General features: G+C 39.6%; 1 protein-coding gene across 2 annotated transcripts in view; it reads right to left on the bottom strand.

The window, feature by feature from the left end:
- Positions 1-16,273, bottom strand: part of LOC124619738 (rab GTPase-binding effector protein 1) — a 193,626-nt gene that overhangs the window by 39,325 nt on the left and 138,028 nt on the right. For both annotated transcript variants that reach the window (XM_047146314.1, XM_047146324.1), the window contains exons 8-10: positions 13,030-13,155; positions 9,948-10,168; positions 5,592-5,737 (exon numbers count right to left, since the gene is read on the bottom strand). In XM_047146314.1, the coding sequence (XP_047002270.1) occupies positions 5,592-5,737; positions 9,948-10,168; positions 13,030-13,155 (493 nt within the window). The remainder of the gene's footprint in view (positions 1-5,591; positions 5,738-9,947; positions 10,169-13,029; positions 13,156-16,273) is intronic.

Below are 16,273 nucleotides of genomic sequence, written 5' to 3'. Positions count from 1 at the left end.
TAAACGTTGACAGCCAATGCTCTTATAAATTTTGTTTATTGGCTATAGTCTTTTTCCATAGCTGATGATACCACTTAGCCAATGTCTGTATCAGAACTTAGTAGGAAAAGTGAGCAACTCCTCAAGTCTACTTCAGGAGCCCTGTGGTAGGACCAGAGTGTCAAAACCAGTACAGCCAATAAATTAATGTATGTAAGCACTGACTGATAACATTTATGTCCACAGGAAGAATGTGGTCAAAACAATATACTGTTTTGTATATAATACAGATTAATAAGAACAAATATATATCACACACAGTAATCGAATAAGTATGGCAAGACACGGATTCAAACTGTGTTTCAGATATGACACAAATGCCTTAACAGCTGCACCAGTTACTCAAAAGACGACCACATGGCAATTGGATTTTTATAATTTTTTAAAATATTTATGCTCAGCATTCAAATATCACTCCCACAAAACAGTTTTGACACAAATCTCAAACATTCTTGAGGAAACCAACTCTGAAATTTTCTGACCACATTTAATACACTAAAATGAAATAGATCTTTCGACAAGAAGTTTGGCTCTGTGATAAGAGTGCTCAATAGGCACATGGGGACGTGGAAGGTGGGGAGGGGGTGGGGTAGGGGGTATGAGTGGGGAAGGGAGGCAGGGTTAAGTCCCCAGCAAAGTTAAATATTTAAACGAAGGTGCATATTCCACAAGCATTTCCATGAAGCACAGAATACATAAAGATTGGGGGGGGAGGGGGCGGACCATAGTCAGTAGTGCTTGAGAGTGGTAAATGCTGGATCAAGTCTTACTTCAGTTGTCATCATTTTATTTCCCCTCCCTTGCCCAGGGAAGTTGCTCACAAAGTTGGCTGGCGGTCAGTTCCTTTTGAAAATCAACTTGGCCGAAGAATACCTTCAAATTCCAATGGACTAGGCATCAAAACAGTTGCTTATACTAATAAGTATTTCGGCCTTTGACAGTTGGCAGTGCAACACCGTGTCAAATGCTTTAGGGAAATCTAGGAATATACAATCCACCTGTTGCCCTTCATCCATATAACTCACAAGATGTCATGTGAGAAAATGGCAAGCTGAGCTTCGCAAGAGCAATCCTTTCTAAAATCGTGCTGATACATGTCCAGAAATTTTTTCCTCTCAAGGAAATTTATTATATTTGAACTGTGAGTACGTTCAAGGATTCTGCAGCAAACCGATGTTAAGCGCGTAGGTCTGTAATTCTGCAGGTCTGCTCTTTCACCCTTCTTATATACAGGAGTCACCTGCACTTTCTTCCAGTCGCTTGGGATTTTGCGCTGGGTGAGAGATTCACAATAAATGCAAGCTAAGTAGAGTACCAATGCAATAGAGTACACTGTAAAAACCAATTGGGTTTCCATCATGACCTGATGACTTATTTGCTTTCAACTCTTTCAGTTATTTCTCTACACCAGAGATGCTTATTACTATGTCCTCCATAGGGGATTCGGTGCAAAGGTCAAATGATGGTATGTTTGTACAGTTGTCCTGCTTGAACGATTTCTTAAATGTGAAATTTAAAACTTACTTTTGGTATCTTCCCTGCCACACCAGATTGGTTAACAGGAGACTGGATAGAAGCTTTAGACCAACTTAGCGATTCTCCCACTCACAAGGCAGACGTGCTAACCACTACGCCACCCTGACACCGTGACTACGCGCAGTTACACAGACTACCCTATGATGCCTCCTGCTCAATCCAAATTCTCACTCATGCCTCAGTCTGCTTGGTATTCCCCTTGAACTAGAACAGTATTGTAGAGGCTCTCCTACTGTATTGGAATAGCACCTCACCTCAGCATGGAATGGAACTGGGGATACTGCCTGAAACACAGGATTAGAGGCTTTAATCAAATGAAATTATATTGTTCCAGAGACCTTTTCAAGTCTCAAACACCTATGATTTCAGACTAAAGCAAAGCATGAATATTTGTACCGAAGTCGGGTTTTGAACCCAGGGTTGGTGGGTCTACTAGGGTAGTCAATGCAGTTGTGCAAAGTCACAGTGGTTGGTAGTTAGTGCACCTGCCTAGTGACCTGGAGACTCAGGTTCAAATCCCATTCTTGACAAAAATTTTCAATTGTCTCTTCAAAGTCTGCATATATACATCACATTTAACATTAATCTTCTGTTAAACATGTTTTATGCCCCATATCACAGTTGTAAATTTGCATGCCCCTATTTATAATTTTAATTTCTTGTCTCACTATCACAATGGGACGTGGCATCAACGGTGATAAAAATTAAACTAGTACATAAATATTATGAAAAGGATAGATTGCTACTCACCATATAGCAGAGATTTTGATTCCCGGACAGGCACAACAAAAAGACTACTAAAACCCTTAAGCCAAACTCTGGTCTCAGCAGCCACAGACACTGTGTGTGTGTGTGTGTGTGTGTGTGTGTGTGTGTGTGTGTGTGTGTGTGTGAACGCGCGCGCGCGCGCGCGCGGTTATCTACATCAGAAGAAGGCCTTCTGGCCAAAAGCTGACATGCGTGCCTGTCTGTGACTCAACACCTCCACTATATAGCGAGTGTGGTGAGAATGACTGCAGTAATTATTCTAATCTTATCCTCATGATCCTTTGTGACTGATATGTAGGGAGTTGTTGTATATTCCTAGAATAATCTTTTAAAGCAAGATCTTTAAACTTTGTCAGCAGATTTTCTCGAGACAGTTTAAGTCAAGCTTCAAGAGTTTTCCAATTCAGTTCCTTCAGTATCTCTGTGACACTCTCCCACAGATTAAACAAACCTGTGACCATTCATGATGCCCTTCCCTATACATGTTCAATATCCCCTGTCAGTCCTATTTGATATGGATCCCAACACTTGAGGAATATCCCAGAACAGGCTGCATGAATGATTTGTAAGCAATCTCTTTTGTAGAAGGGTTGCACTTCCCCAGTATCCTACCAATAAGCCAAAGTCAACCACCTGCTTTATCCATGAATGAGCTTTTGTGATCATTCCATTTCATATCGCTACAAAGTGTTAACTCAGGTATTTTATGAGTTGGCCAATTCCAATAGTGACTCTAAGATATAATCATAGGATACTACATTTTTTCGTATTGTGAAGTGCCAATTTTACATTTCTGAATTTTAAAACAGGTTGCCAATCTCAGCACCACATTGAAATCTTACTGACAAATTTATGCAGCTTCTTTCAGATAGTACTTCATTATAGAAGTATGATCTGCAAAAAGCCTGATTTTACTATTAGTATTGACTGCAAGGTCATTCACATACAACATGAATAACAATGGTCCCAACACACCTCCCTGGGGCACAACCAAAGTTACTTGTACATCTGACGATAACTCTACATCCAAGATAACACACTGTATCCCCCCTCTCAAAAAGTCCTCCATCCAGTCACAAATTCCACTTGCACCACACATGATCATACTTTTGACAATAAGCGTAGGAGTGCTACTGAGTTAAATGCTTTTCGGAAATCAAGAAATACTTCGCCTACCTGGCTGCCTTGATGTCATGTGAGAAAAGTGAGAGTTGGGTTTCAAATCATCAATTTTTTCAAAATCCATGCTATTTGGCACTGAGGTGGTCATTCTGTTCAAGTATGTCTCATTATGTCTGAGCTCAGAATATGCTTTAACACTCTACAATGAAACAATTTCAAGGATACTGGGTGGTAGTTGTGTATCACTTCTACTACCCTTCTTGTAGACGGTGTGACCTGTGCCTTTTTCCAAGAACTGGGCATGGTTTTTTGTTCAAGGGATACAGGATAGATTACAGTAAGAAGAGGGGCTAAATCAGCCACATATTCAATGTATAATCTGATAGGCATTCCATTGGGCCCTGGAAATCGTTAAATTTTAACAATTTCAGCTGATTCCCAACACCACTGACCTAATACTTATTTCATTCAACTTTTCAGTGGTATGAGGATTAAATTGGTGCAATTCTCCTGGGTTTCCCCTTGTAAAGAGACATTTGAAAACTGAGTTAAGCATTTCGGCTTTTGTTTTACTACTATCAATTTCAGTTCCTGTCTCATTCGCTACGGACTGGATACTAACTTTGGTCCCTTGAATGGCCTTTCACATGACCAGAATTTCTTTGGGTTCTGTGAAAGATCACTTGACAATATTCTGCTATGGTAGTCATAGAATACATCATGCATTGCTCTCTTGACAGCCAAATGTGTTTCATTCAGCATTTCTCTCTCTATAGCCCTACACTTTGTTTTGCACCTATTACACAGTAATCTCCGTTTCTTTAGAAGTATCTTTACAGTGATTGTATTCCATGGAGGTTCCCTCTCATTATGAACTGTTCTACTCAGTATATATCTATCCAGTGCATGGTCAACTATTCTTTTAAACTTGAGCCAGAGTTGCTCTGCATGCTCCTGCGCTGTGCTGAAAGTTTCTAGTTCCTCATTGAGATATGACACTAGTAATTTTTTTATCTAGTTTACTGAACATATATATCTTTCTGCTTGATTTAGTTGTCCTCTATACTTTGGTAATCATTGTTGCCACAATCACTTCATGCTCACCAATATAAGCTTTGATGTGGACATCCTCAAAGAGGTCAGGCCTATTTTTTGCCATTAGATCCAATATATTTCCATCATGAAAGGGGTTCCTATCTGTTCATGGTTAAAACTATCATACTTTTACAAGTTGTTCCTGTTTCACTATATCTATTGTTATGATTCTACAGGCGTTGTTCTGCATAATGAAAACCCTTTTCATATTCCAGAATGACTTTCCACTATGCAGCGTAGTAGGTATTGACCTGGAACTTCCTGGAAGATTAGAACTGTGTGCCAGACTGGACTCAAGCTTGGAATCTTTGCCTTTCGCAAGCGAGTGTTCTGCCAACTGAGCTATCCAAGCACAATTCATGACCCGGACTCACAATTTCACATTAGTTTGGCAGGTCCCACCACCACAGTTCTATTCCATAAGCCCAGAAAGCATATAATAATCCAAAATACATAGTCCTTGGGATTTCACAATTAAGCTTTCCTGATAATGGTAACATACATGGACCAGATGTTATTTTTTAGCAGACATGAGCAACCTGCTACTTCCATGAAAGTCTATATCTACATATACGAGCGAGAACTTAATCCCAGGTAGGCTCTTGACAGAATATCATCATTCACAACATTTTATCTATTTGGGGCACTTTGTTCAAGGTGAATAATATTTGGTTTATCTGTGTTAAATTTTAAGTTGTCTCAAAGGGAGCTGTCACCTTTTCCAAAAAGTTTTGAACCTCTTCAATAAGTCTAGTTTTTCTATCTGTTTAATTGACACCAGAAGTGTCCTTGGGATATACAGTGATCAGATGCTTATTATCTATAGAATTCCAAAAATCATTTATATAACATATCAACAGGAATAGGTCTAAATGTATTCCTGAGGGACATCAAAATATATACTTCTTGTTCCTGACTGCCTCCTCTCTAGTACTTCTACAGTGTGGTAATCACATTGTACGCTTTCTATAAAATAAGTTATTCTACAGTTTCCAGTAAAAGAAAAGGAAATGACAATGTAGGATTCAAACCTTTCAAGTTCATTTTGAGCTTTCTCTCTGTCCTTTGCCAGCCGTGCCAGCTGGTCCGAAATTGCAGCAATTGTTTCTGTATAAACTTTGTTTAGATCATTAAGAGCAGCTTCAGATGATTCCATCATTGATTTCAATTCTGCTACCTGTAATCAAAAGCAATATTAAAATAATCACTAAAAATTCTGTGGGAACACTTAAAAATATTAAGTTTAAACAACATTGGAGAAAATTATAACTACTATGCAGCCAGTTTTTAAGAATTAGGCTGCTATCATGATTCTGACTACACTCCATTCTTAATACAATTACTGAGTTACAATTTGAATTTCATTACATACTACCAATGCAAAGATTTTATTGCACTAATCCCAACATTCAATGCCCACAGCATTATCAACTACTGCTTCCCACTCGGAAACAGAATATTTCATTGAACATAGAGACCTTGTAAAGCTCACACAAGGTACATCTACTTTTATGCGTATTATTAATTTTGTATACACATCATTACACTAAAGCCTTAGGAAAAATCACAATGTTGTCTCCAACACTCCTCCAAGTACAGACTAAAATGTTGCTTGCTATACTACCTGTCTATCTGAATTCTACAACACACACTCAAAGTTCTGTTAACTTCTTAATATTTTTTAACTGAATGAATACATTCTACCATTATTTCTATGGTTTCTACAGGATAAACTTTCAACAGCACACTCAAGTGCTACCAATGACAGTTTAAAATCTTTCATATGTCAATGGCGAAAACAATGAGTACCTAACAAAAGTACTTGGCACGTTACCTGTATATAGAAAGTAAGAGGGTAATTACGGTCTGTGAAGGTCTCAGTGAGAACCTTGGCATATTGAGAGAGGGACTGCTCATCACTAACATGCAACATCCATGGATGCCCAGGCTGTATGCAAGAGACTTGTTGGTACGGGACCGGTGGCAGCTGTCGAAGTGGAGATATTGCTGGTGGTTGGTAGGTTTGATATGGACATTCATTTCAACAGCTGCCACCCATTCCATACCAAGAAGTCTCTTCCATACAGCCTAACAATCCATGGCTATCTCATCTGTAGTGACTAGTGACATGCAGTTCCTCTTGAAATATACCAACTGGAGGCCATCCCTTGTGTGGCAGCCCACTCAAAAGCATTGTAGCAATTCTGTGCTGTAACAACAAAAGTGTAACAACATGGCGTCAAGGTCAGAGTGAAGTTATTTGATTGGGGACTGACTGTATTTGTATATTTGATCAATTCTATGCACTGGTGTAGCTTCTGTGTACAATTCATATAAAAAATGCATTTAATGAAAAGAAAGGCAAACCGTAAAGTTAAGAAAAGGTCCTCGTGGAAGCTAACCACTACTTGTTAGTTAGCACATTGCATGGCTTCCTTCTTCGAAGCCCTAGCCTTACCATTTGCACTCCAGAAATGCTGGTCCAGGGAGAACAACTGTAACAGGTGTAACAACTGAATCAAAGAGACAGCCGGAAAATAGCAAGTAAACAGCAACCAGGCTGTCATAGATGGAACTTCCCTGTGGTCCAAAGCAGATGGCAGCCAAATATGTAAGCTGAAATTGCTACATGTTTCTGAAGGAATTTAGTTGGTGAATGAACAACATGACACAAACAGGACTTTGTGGAACCCCCAAGTGTATGGGTAACGCAGATGGTAGACTTCAATTTACTGGTAGAATACTGGGAAAATGCTATAAGTCTACAAAGGAGGCTGCTTACAAATCACTTGTGCAACCCATTCTGGAATACTGCTCAAGTGTGTGAGACCTATGCCAAATAGGACTAACAGGGAATATTTTACGTATACAGAGAAGGGTGGTATGAATGGTCACAGATTTGCTTGACCCATGAGAAGGTGTCACAGAGATGCTGAAGAAACTGAACGGACAGATTCTTGAAGATTTACATAAACTAGCCCGAGAAAGTCCATTAACGAAGTTTCAAGAACCAGCTTTAAATTACGACTCTAGGAATATATTACAATCCCCTAATTAATGAATTAATGAGATGAAATAATGCGAGAAGAATATTACGTGAAACAGTTTTGTTCAGCAGGAGCCTTGCGGAAGAACAGGTGACAACAAAGAGCTGTTGTTGTAGTCTTGGCAAAGTTAAGCTGCTTCACTAGCCACTACTGTTTTAAGATGGTAGCCTGCCAATGTCTTCCTTTGCCACCTGGTACACACACTGGTATTGACAGGATCATGGGTAATCCCCTCCAGATGATCCAGAATTTGCCACACCAGTCAATGACACAAGGCACATGAGCTACACTGGGCCAAGTCCTTGTCACTTCCTGCAACACAGTGTTAGACCAGTCCCAAGCCCTTTTTGAACTTCACCCCACAGTACAGAACTTTTAACAGAATAAAGCATGTTTGTCTAGGCAAGACCCATGACAATCTTGCTTGTAAAGATCTTGCCTTACATTGTTAATGCTCACTTCCAATGGAGGTGCTAGAGCTGTCTTAAGCACCCACCCAGCACATTCTAATCCAGTTCCAAAAGACTAATCCTATCCCAGTTACAGCAAACACCATTTACACTTTAACTTCTGCACTACATTTTGTGTGGTCATCGCCACCAACCGGCTGTCAATCCAATTGAATGACCACCCACCAAACTTTGGTCAAGAATGGAACTGACTGCCCCATGGTGAAACATATTACAGAGCAACCACTGTTAATTACATTAGCTGTTTCACAAAAATGGCATCTGGATCCTACCCCCAATACCAGCTTCCCTGAGTTACAATGATGGGAATTGTCATTGCAGCACATTGTTCAATCCTATACATTTCTATTCCATATGCCCATTGTCTTCCCCTCTAAGCAGCTGGTCACCCTTCCCCAACTTCTCTCCTGTTCTCTGCCTTCTTTCTTCCCCCACCCACTTCACGCTTCAAAACCCATCACAATTAAAGTGCTGACACACTGTAGCTAGCTGTGACAATGTATCCATGAAGGTCTACTTGAATTTTGTAGTTAACTCTGAAGGAGGTCACTGTTTTAAAGCCAGCAAATTTATCAATCTTCTTCTGTGCCTATCCTCAACTTATCAACTCATCTATTCGGTGCGCTATTACTGCTACTCTGGCCAATATTTATTTTGCACCAATGACTTTCCAGTACTACATCTGTCCCATAAATGTATGTCTGTACTTTAGCACAAACATTTCACATAAACTAGTTTAATACGTTACTACACTGTGTCTGAATCTTTTTCCACACATAATGTGCCTTTTACTAGTAATACTATGATTAGACATTTGGGTAACTAAACTGAAAACTAACTTATCCTCCTCTGACATGTTTTGATTACCAACCTATCAGCAATAACTAATCAGCATTGCTGTTACTAATACGTAAATGTGTAAAAAAAGAACAAATATAAATAATATTAAAGCTTTAATCTTATGATAAAATGCGAACAAATCATGTTATACCGAAGTCACTTGACAAACCTGATCTGATGTTGGTGACACACCCAATACACTATGCTCACTCTGTAGGTAAACCTACTGTATTCATGAGCCATAACATTTTGGTACCCAGCATGGAGCAGACCTTTCAGCTTCCTAGAATAGCATCCATTGCCCCAAGTCCCAACGTTCCATGCATGACAGACAGGTTAATGTACAGCATAAAGAGGGAGTTCACAGCTCAAGTACCAACAGTGCAATATCTCCATTGCAGATTGCAACTTTAAAGATACATACTACAGATATGACAACATCCCCCTCACCACCTTACCCAAGAGAGACTATTTCCCATACTGTGTAATGTTGGATGGTGTGATGCTGCTGTTACTCCATTTATTGAGGGGCCTCAGGGCTCTGCACACAATAGATACATTTTGTGCCGCTTGAGGTACTTTTCTCCAGATGGTCCACACTTCTGTGAAATTCACAAAAGTAACAATATATTTTTGTCTCCCACAATCTCACAACATCCAACTCTGATCTTGGGGTACACGTGGCCTGCTCTTTCTTTTAAACCTCCCCAACCGATCACTATCCTCCCCAAGGATAGAACTTTTCGTTCCTGAAACTGTGATAGTTCTGTATACTTTTATACCTGTATCAGCAGTACTTATTTTCTTGCCTCCTTTACAGACAATATTTCTTTCTACAATGCCCTGTTGTTAGTTGAATTCATCTATATTTAATTTCCATTAAGCCAAAATTAAATGAGATACAACTACATAAAAAGCATGCAGAAGGAGAATACTTCTTAATAATACTGTACTGTGAAGAGTTTTGATTGACTAGTAAGTGCCGTAAGAAGAAAAATTAAATAATACTGAACTTTCCGACGATACATACTTGTGTTTTATGTTCTTCTTTCTTTTCATTCCACTTTTCTTCCATTTCTTTTCTGAATTCAGACTCCTTAGAAAGGTCTTCTCGGTAGCGCTGTAAAGAACGTTCATGAACAGCAACTTTCTTCTCCAATTCCCTTGCTTCTTGTTGAGATCGCACTAATTGTGCTTCATAATTAGCACACATATCACAGGTATGTTTTGGTTTTTCTTCAGATTGAGCATCTGAAAGCATTTGGTTTAATAGTATATAAGAAATAAATTGAACAGGATGGTTATGCAAGTAAGTTTCTTATACGAACAAAAGGAAAGAAGACTGTACTCACCCATGCTAAAGCCCATAAAAACAAGGATAGTAAACAGTGAAACAAATAGAATTTTCTGTGTCGGAGAAAAAGCTCCTAACTAAAAAAAAAAAAAAAAAATGTTTGTGGGTAATAACAGAAAGAAGATAAATGTTTAAAGTTAATACTGGAAAGAAGAGAGGACATGCAGTTTTGTGTGTGCACATACATGTGTGTGGGCCTGCAAGGTGAATTTCAATCAGCAAACATGACAGCATAAATTTGATCTATATGTTGCTGCTTCTTTGAATGGCTTTCAAAATCTGGTTCATTTTTCCATTCTTCATTTCACTGACTACCATATGTACTAATAAAGCCAGCACAGAGGGCATCATGATCATATTATTTAGTGTCACACTGTTTATGCTGGTGTGAGCCTAGATGTGATTTCAATTGGGCAGAAAATTTAATACTTTACATGAACTGTCTGCTTAAACACTGCATAGATTGGCTGCAAATGTGAAGGACAACATCACTGCCAGAATTAAATTATAATATTTTCTGCAATGCTCTCAAACAAGAATCCTGCACAAATAATGACTTTCTAAGAGTTAATGCACAAAAAGAATCTGTTCTTTGAAGACAACTGCAGGACATGGAAACAAACATGATTTTTTAAGTTGGACCAACCACACGAAGAACATCTTTTTACATATTCTGATAGCATTCGAAATAAAAATCAGTTTCATGATAACTAGACCTCCGTTATTTGCAGAAATAACTTCTGGGTTGTAGACAACAACTTACTGTAAAAAGTCAACCAACATTTTGGTCTCTTTGGCAAAAGCTTGCATAAGGGTATGTAATATTACTGGAGATTTTAACTTGAATGGTCGTGCCTCTATAATATTACAAAGTAAGCAGTAAGAATATCTGACATATGATTGGTTTTTGAAGTGGGGAGGAGAGGAACTGAGGTTCTTTGCCGATTGTAATTTTAGTGACACACATCAACCAAACAGTAGGAATCTGCTTTTGTGATGGATGTTGTTCCACAGTGTCCAGTGGCAGCTCTGACCAGTCATTGTCAAGTGTGTCTTCTGCAGAAGTGTTTACAGCTGCGCATGTTAGGGGAGCCAAGACAATTTTTCATGTGGACAGATGGCTTAACCACCCTATTGCCTCTTGTATCTTTCTTTTGAATGTTAAGTGGCTGCCTAGTTAACATGGATTTCCTTAAACAGTCTATTTAGTGCATTCATTTAAAAGCTCTGCCAACAAAGATTTGTTTTGTTGTGTGAGATGTACATGGCAAATGTTTCACTGATCTTAACTACATTGCACTCATGGCTGATCAAAGTCCTAGCAAGTGCACTATACTGACAATATAGTGGGATCTGTATGTTTCTAACTCTTTTGCTACTGCAATAAAAAAGGTTAATGGCCAGTTGGCAAAAAGTACTCCCCACATGGTAGAAGAGAAGCATTTAACTTACTTACCTGTCACTTCTGTTCTTACTTTAGGAGTAAAGGAGATTGCTCACCACAGTGCTGAGTCATCAAGAGGCACGTAGGAATGAGGGAGGGGGGGAGAAAGGGGGGGGGAGAAAGGGGGGGAGAAAGGGGGGGAGAAAGGGGGGGAGAAAGGGGGGGGGGAGAAAGGTGGGGGAGAAAGGGGGGGACTTGCTAGCTTTCACAATAACTCCTTTGTTGAGCTCCAAACAACGAAACTACACACACACACACACACACACGCACGCACGCATGCACACACACACACACACACACACACACACACACACACACACACACAAAACCACGATTTATTCCAAAGTACAAAGCGTTTATTTTCTGAAAGCTAGCAAAGTTTTCTCTGTATTCTGTGTGCACCTGTCAAAGATTCAACACTTTGTTGTTTGGTGTGTAGTCTCCTTTTTCTCCTTAAATATGTAAACTGGTCCACAGAAATTTCCTCACTTTTATTTTTGATGGATACAATTTTACTGTTTTTCTTTTATCCCCCCCCCCCCCCCCCCCCTCCAATGGTTGATTCTAAAAGTGGTGTAGCTCCTGCAATTCAGTCTTTATATTGTCATTGTCATCAATTTGGCCAGTCAGCTTAAAAGTATTCTGCTGTGGGTGGTGGTAAGACATAGCATGCAGTTACCTATCACTGTAAGTGGTGGAAGCTACACCACATCATGAAAGCAGCTCCCTCCTAATTCACCAAGGTAGGCTAACAAAATTCAAACAAAAATGACATTCAATGAGAAGCACTGTCATTCATTTGCCTTGTGGTAATAAATAAAAAAGTCTTTGTATTTACTGTAGTGTTTCCCACAGATATTAACACAAATGTTCCCTTGTTTAACTGTAATTCCGTTGAATTTCACACTTTTAGCTACAGAGCAACTGTCCACAAACCATAATTTCATTTCATATTGTTCTTTGTTAACAACAATATCAAGTCACTGGATCTACAGAAATCTAAAACAATATGGAGACTAAAAGCAAACCTGACATCTTTCACACGAGTGCCAGAAAAGTATACATTTTACCCCCACTGTCATTTGATTGCTGACTAATTCTTGAATACTTTTCCCCCTCTCTACAAACAAAAGAAGGCCTCTTCTCTATTCTTTAACTTGGACAGTCAACAGCAACAAAATTAACCAATGTGCCCATTAAAGCTATTATGTGACTTAGTGTGTAAAATTAGTAGACATAAAGCAAACTGCCAGCCATGAGATTTTGCAACTATTCAGAAAACTCAGCATGCTAACAAATTACAAGAAGGTTTACCTGTAATAGATTTCGTCAGTTCATCATGTGCTGGAGAATGTGAATCTGGGCTCTGTTTGGTTAAGCTGCAGTGGGACTCATTTAAACTCAGCAGAGATGACATAGAGCTGTTCATTTTATTTGTCTCTTTAATGAAATAAGAAAAGTTAGATAATTTGTTAAATATATTCTTTGTAAGTCAACATATAATTACTGCATTTTATAATTACAAAGTAGAATTCATAAATAACCATAAAAGTAGATGGTTGATGACATCATCTATTATTTATGTTCCACTTACAAGGCCAGCATCTCATAAGTAGATACTTACATTATCCAGTTCCCTAAGTTCACTGGCATTAAATAATGTGCAAGGTTTGAAGAATTCATTTTTGCCTTGAAAGAATTACAAGGATAGATTCTGAGGCCACTGCCAATCTTATATCTGTTTTCGAGACCATTTGCCATTTCAATGAAAGTGCCCTGTGCAGGTACAAATGTAACTGATTTATCTGCAATGTCATTCCCATTTTAAGGACAAGGTGTCTACATCACTCTTCTAAGGTAGAGTTCCTGTATCTCCATAAAACGGTTGAAAAGTGTTACAAAATTCTGATGAACATCTGTGTGTTAAAGAACTCTTTTTCAATTACAAAACTAAATAAATCAAAATTAATTCACAATCTGAGTGTGAAAATCTGTCAAATTGTCTACACCTGACGATATGCAAACAGTTTGTACGAGACAAAAATTGTACTCTCTCTTCAGTGCACCAAAATTAATTAAATAATACTGAAAATCTGTTTCATTTGTGATCTATGTTGTTTAGTAATACAAAACAAAGTCATATGCAGAGCAACTGTGTGCCATCTAAATACACTGCATTCGCTGTCTCCCCCTCCCCCCCTCCCCCTTCCCACTCAGGTAGTGTGGTGTGGTGGTGTAGGATGTGTGCAGCCAGGCTGAACACTATGGCATACGAACCAGGGCATGGCTCGCATGCCGAATCCTAGGTTATCTGTTGCAGTGACTCGTAAACAAATACATATACCATAACAAAATTTGTTGATATCAATTTTTTTCTTTCATTCTGAATAAATGCAACAGCCAGGGACAAAATGCTGCTATTCAACAATGCTATCTGGACTGCCAGAGCCATCTGTAGAGGTCTGCGCGGATGCGGATATCCGCAGATATATCCGCGGTATTTGTTACTTGGCGGATAAAATCGCGACCGGTGCGGATATCCGCGGGTCATCTGCGGATAATGAGCAAGGCATCTGCCCAGTACGTATGTTGCAATGTTAGTTGAAAACTTCAAGTCTGTTGACATCCTTGTAATCTTGCAGGTCCCGGGTAGAGCGGATGTCTGTTGTCCTCAGCCCCTGCCTACGACCGACGTAGCTGTACCCAAGAGACCTCCGCCTAATCCGTTTCCGCGACCGTGTCTTTTGTGTGGCCTGTGAAGTGCTCTCTGGGTGGCAAACCTGCTCACTGTCTACCATCAGATGGATAGAGCGTCTGCCATGTAAGCAGGAGATCCCGGGTTCGACTCCCGGTCGGGGCTCACATTTTCACCTGTCCCTGTTGGCGTGTGTCAACGCCTGTAAGCAACTAAGGGTATTCATTTCATTGTAATTTCATTCTAACGAGCTGCATGGTCACTGATGGTATCTGTTCTTTCGAACATGTCCGAATGAACAGATACAATCTTAGTATATATAAAAAGTAGTTAAGTTGTCGCAGAAATGGCACCCTAACAATAACTATGTCATTACATACGATAATTCTAAGTACTACTGTCTATTACTATTAATTACTCATTCAAAACTTAAATATATGCGGATGCAGATAAGGAACTTGCGGATGCGGATTAATTGCTGCGGATGCGGTTGCGGATTAGAACCTTGCGGATTGCACTTTTCTTATCCGCACAGACCTCTAGCCATCTGTAGGGCTCACTTCAGTTGCGTCAGCAAGCTGACCCCTGATAGTTTAAGTGGGTTGAGCATAACAGCAGTGCACGCCTATCCCAACTAATAACCTTTGTAAACATCTATGGGAAAGCCTCAGTTTTTACAGTTCTCACAGATGGCTACTGCCTTCACCTGCATTCGTTAGCACTTAGCAACTGAAAGCTCCAAACATGAAAAAATTGGAAATATTTCCTATTAGCCACTCCTCCTACAAATTGTCTGATTATCTAGACTCTATCAATGTGTTCATTTAAAAATTATTTATTTACTGATAATTTAGCCTGATCAGATTAGGGCCTTAAGGCCATCTCTCATATCTGACCAGAAATTTTATTTACAACAACAATAAAAAGTTGGAAACCTTTAATTGGTTCACCTTACCAATTTCAACAGTTTAAACTGTCACTTCAAAAAGTGAAAAATCCAGTTTTGCACAATGACAGATTGCTACTCCTCATATAGCGGAGATGCTGAGTCATCGACAGGCACACCAAAAGGCTAATAAACTTGTAAGCTTTCAGCCAGAAGGCTTTCTTCTGAAATAGCCAAAACACACACACACACACACACACACACACACACACACACACACTCTCTCTCTTTCATGCAAATGCAGCTGTATGTATGTTGGCTATTTCAGAAGAAGGCCTTTTGGCTGAAAGCTTATATGTTTACTAGTCTTTTTGTTGTGCCTGTCTGCGACTCAGCATCTGTGCTATCCGGTGAGTAGCAATCTATCCTTTTCATAATGATACAGTGGGGCTCGGAAGTCAAGAGCATGTGCAGTTTGGAAGGCAACAGAAAAACATAGGAAGGAAGAGAGAGAATGGACACTAAGAAGAAGAATTTGTTAGAGAATGGGAACAAAGGAAAACAACACAGAGTTGTGGGATGGAAGAAAAGGCATTACATTAAATCATACAGGGGAAACTCGAGGTGGAAATACCAGCAATATTAGAAAATGATACTTGCTATTCACTGTAAAGGTGACCCACTGACTTTACAGGGAGGCACAATGAAGAGACTGTTGTACATTATAGCTTTCAGCTAAAGCCTTCTTCAGCAAAGAAAACATCACCGGGAGCTGCAACTGGAATGGAATTTCACACGAGTAGTAGTCTGGAGTTGGATGGAGAAGGGGGAGGAATAGCGGTGTATGTGGGGAGAGAGAATAGAGTTGCCTGGTGGGGCATGCAGTGACTAGATCGCAGCCTGACAAGATGGCTATATGCAACATCGGGAGGTGGGGTGTGGGGGAAAAATGGGGAGTGGGTACAAAGAGGGGGTGG

This window comes from Schistocerca americana, chromosome 1 (genome assembly GCF_021461395.2).
Source record: "Schistocerca americana isolate TAMUIC-IGC-003095 chromosome 1, iqSchAmer2.1, whole genome shotgun sequence".
Lineage (NCBI taxonomy): Eukaryota > Metazoa > Arthropoda > Insecta > Orthoptera > Acrididae > Schistocerca > Schistocerca americana.
This window is presented reverse-complemented; position numbering and strand designations above follow the sequence as displayed.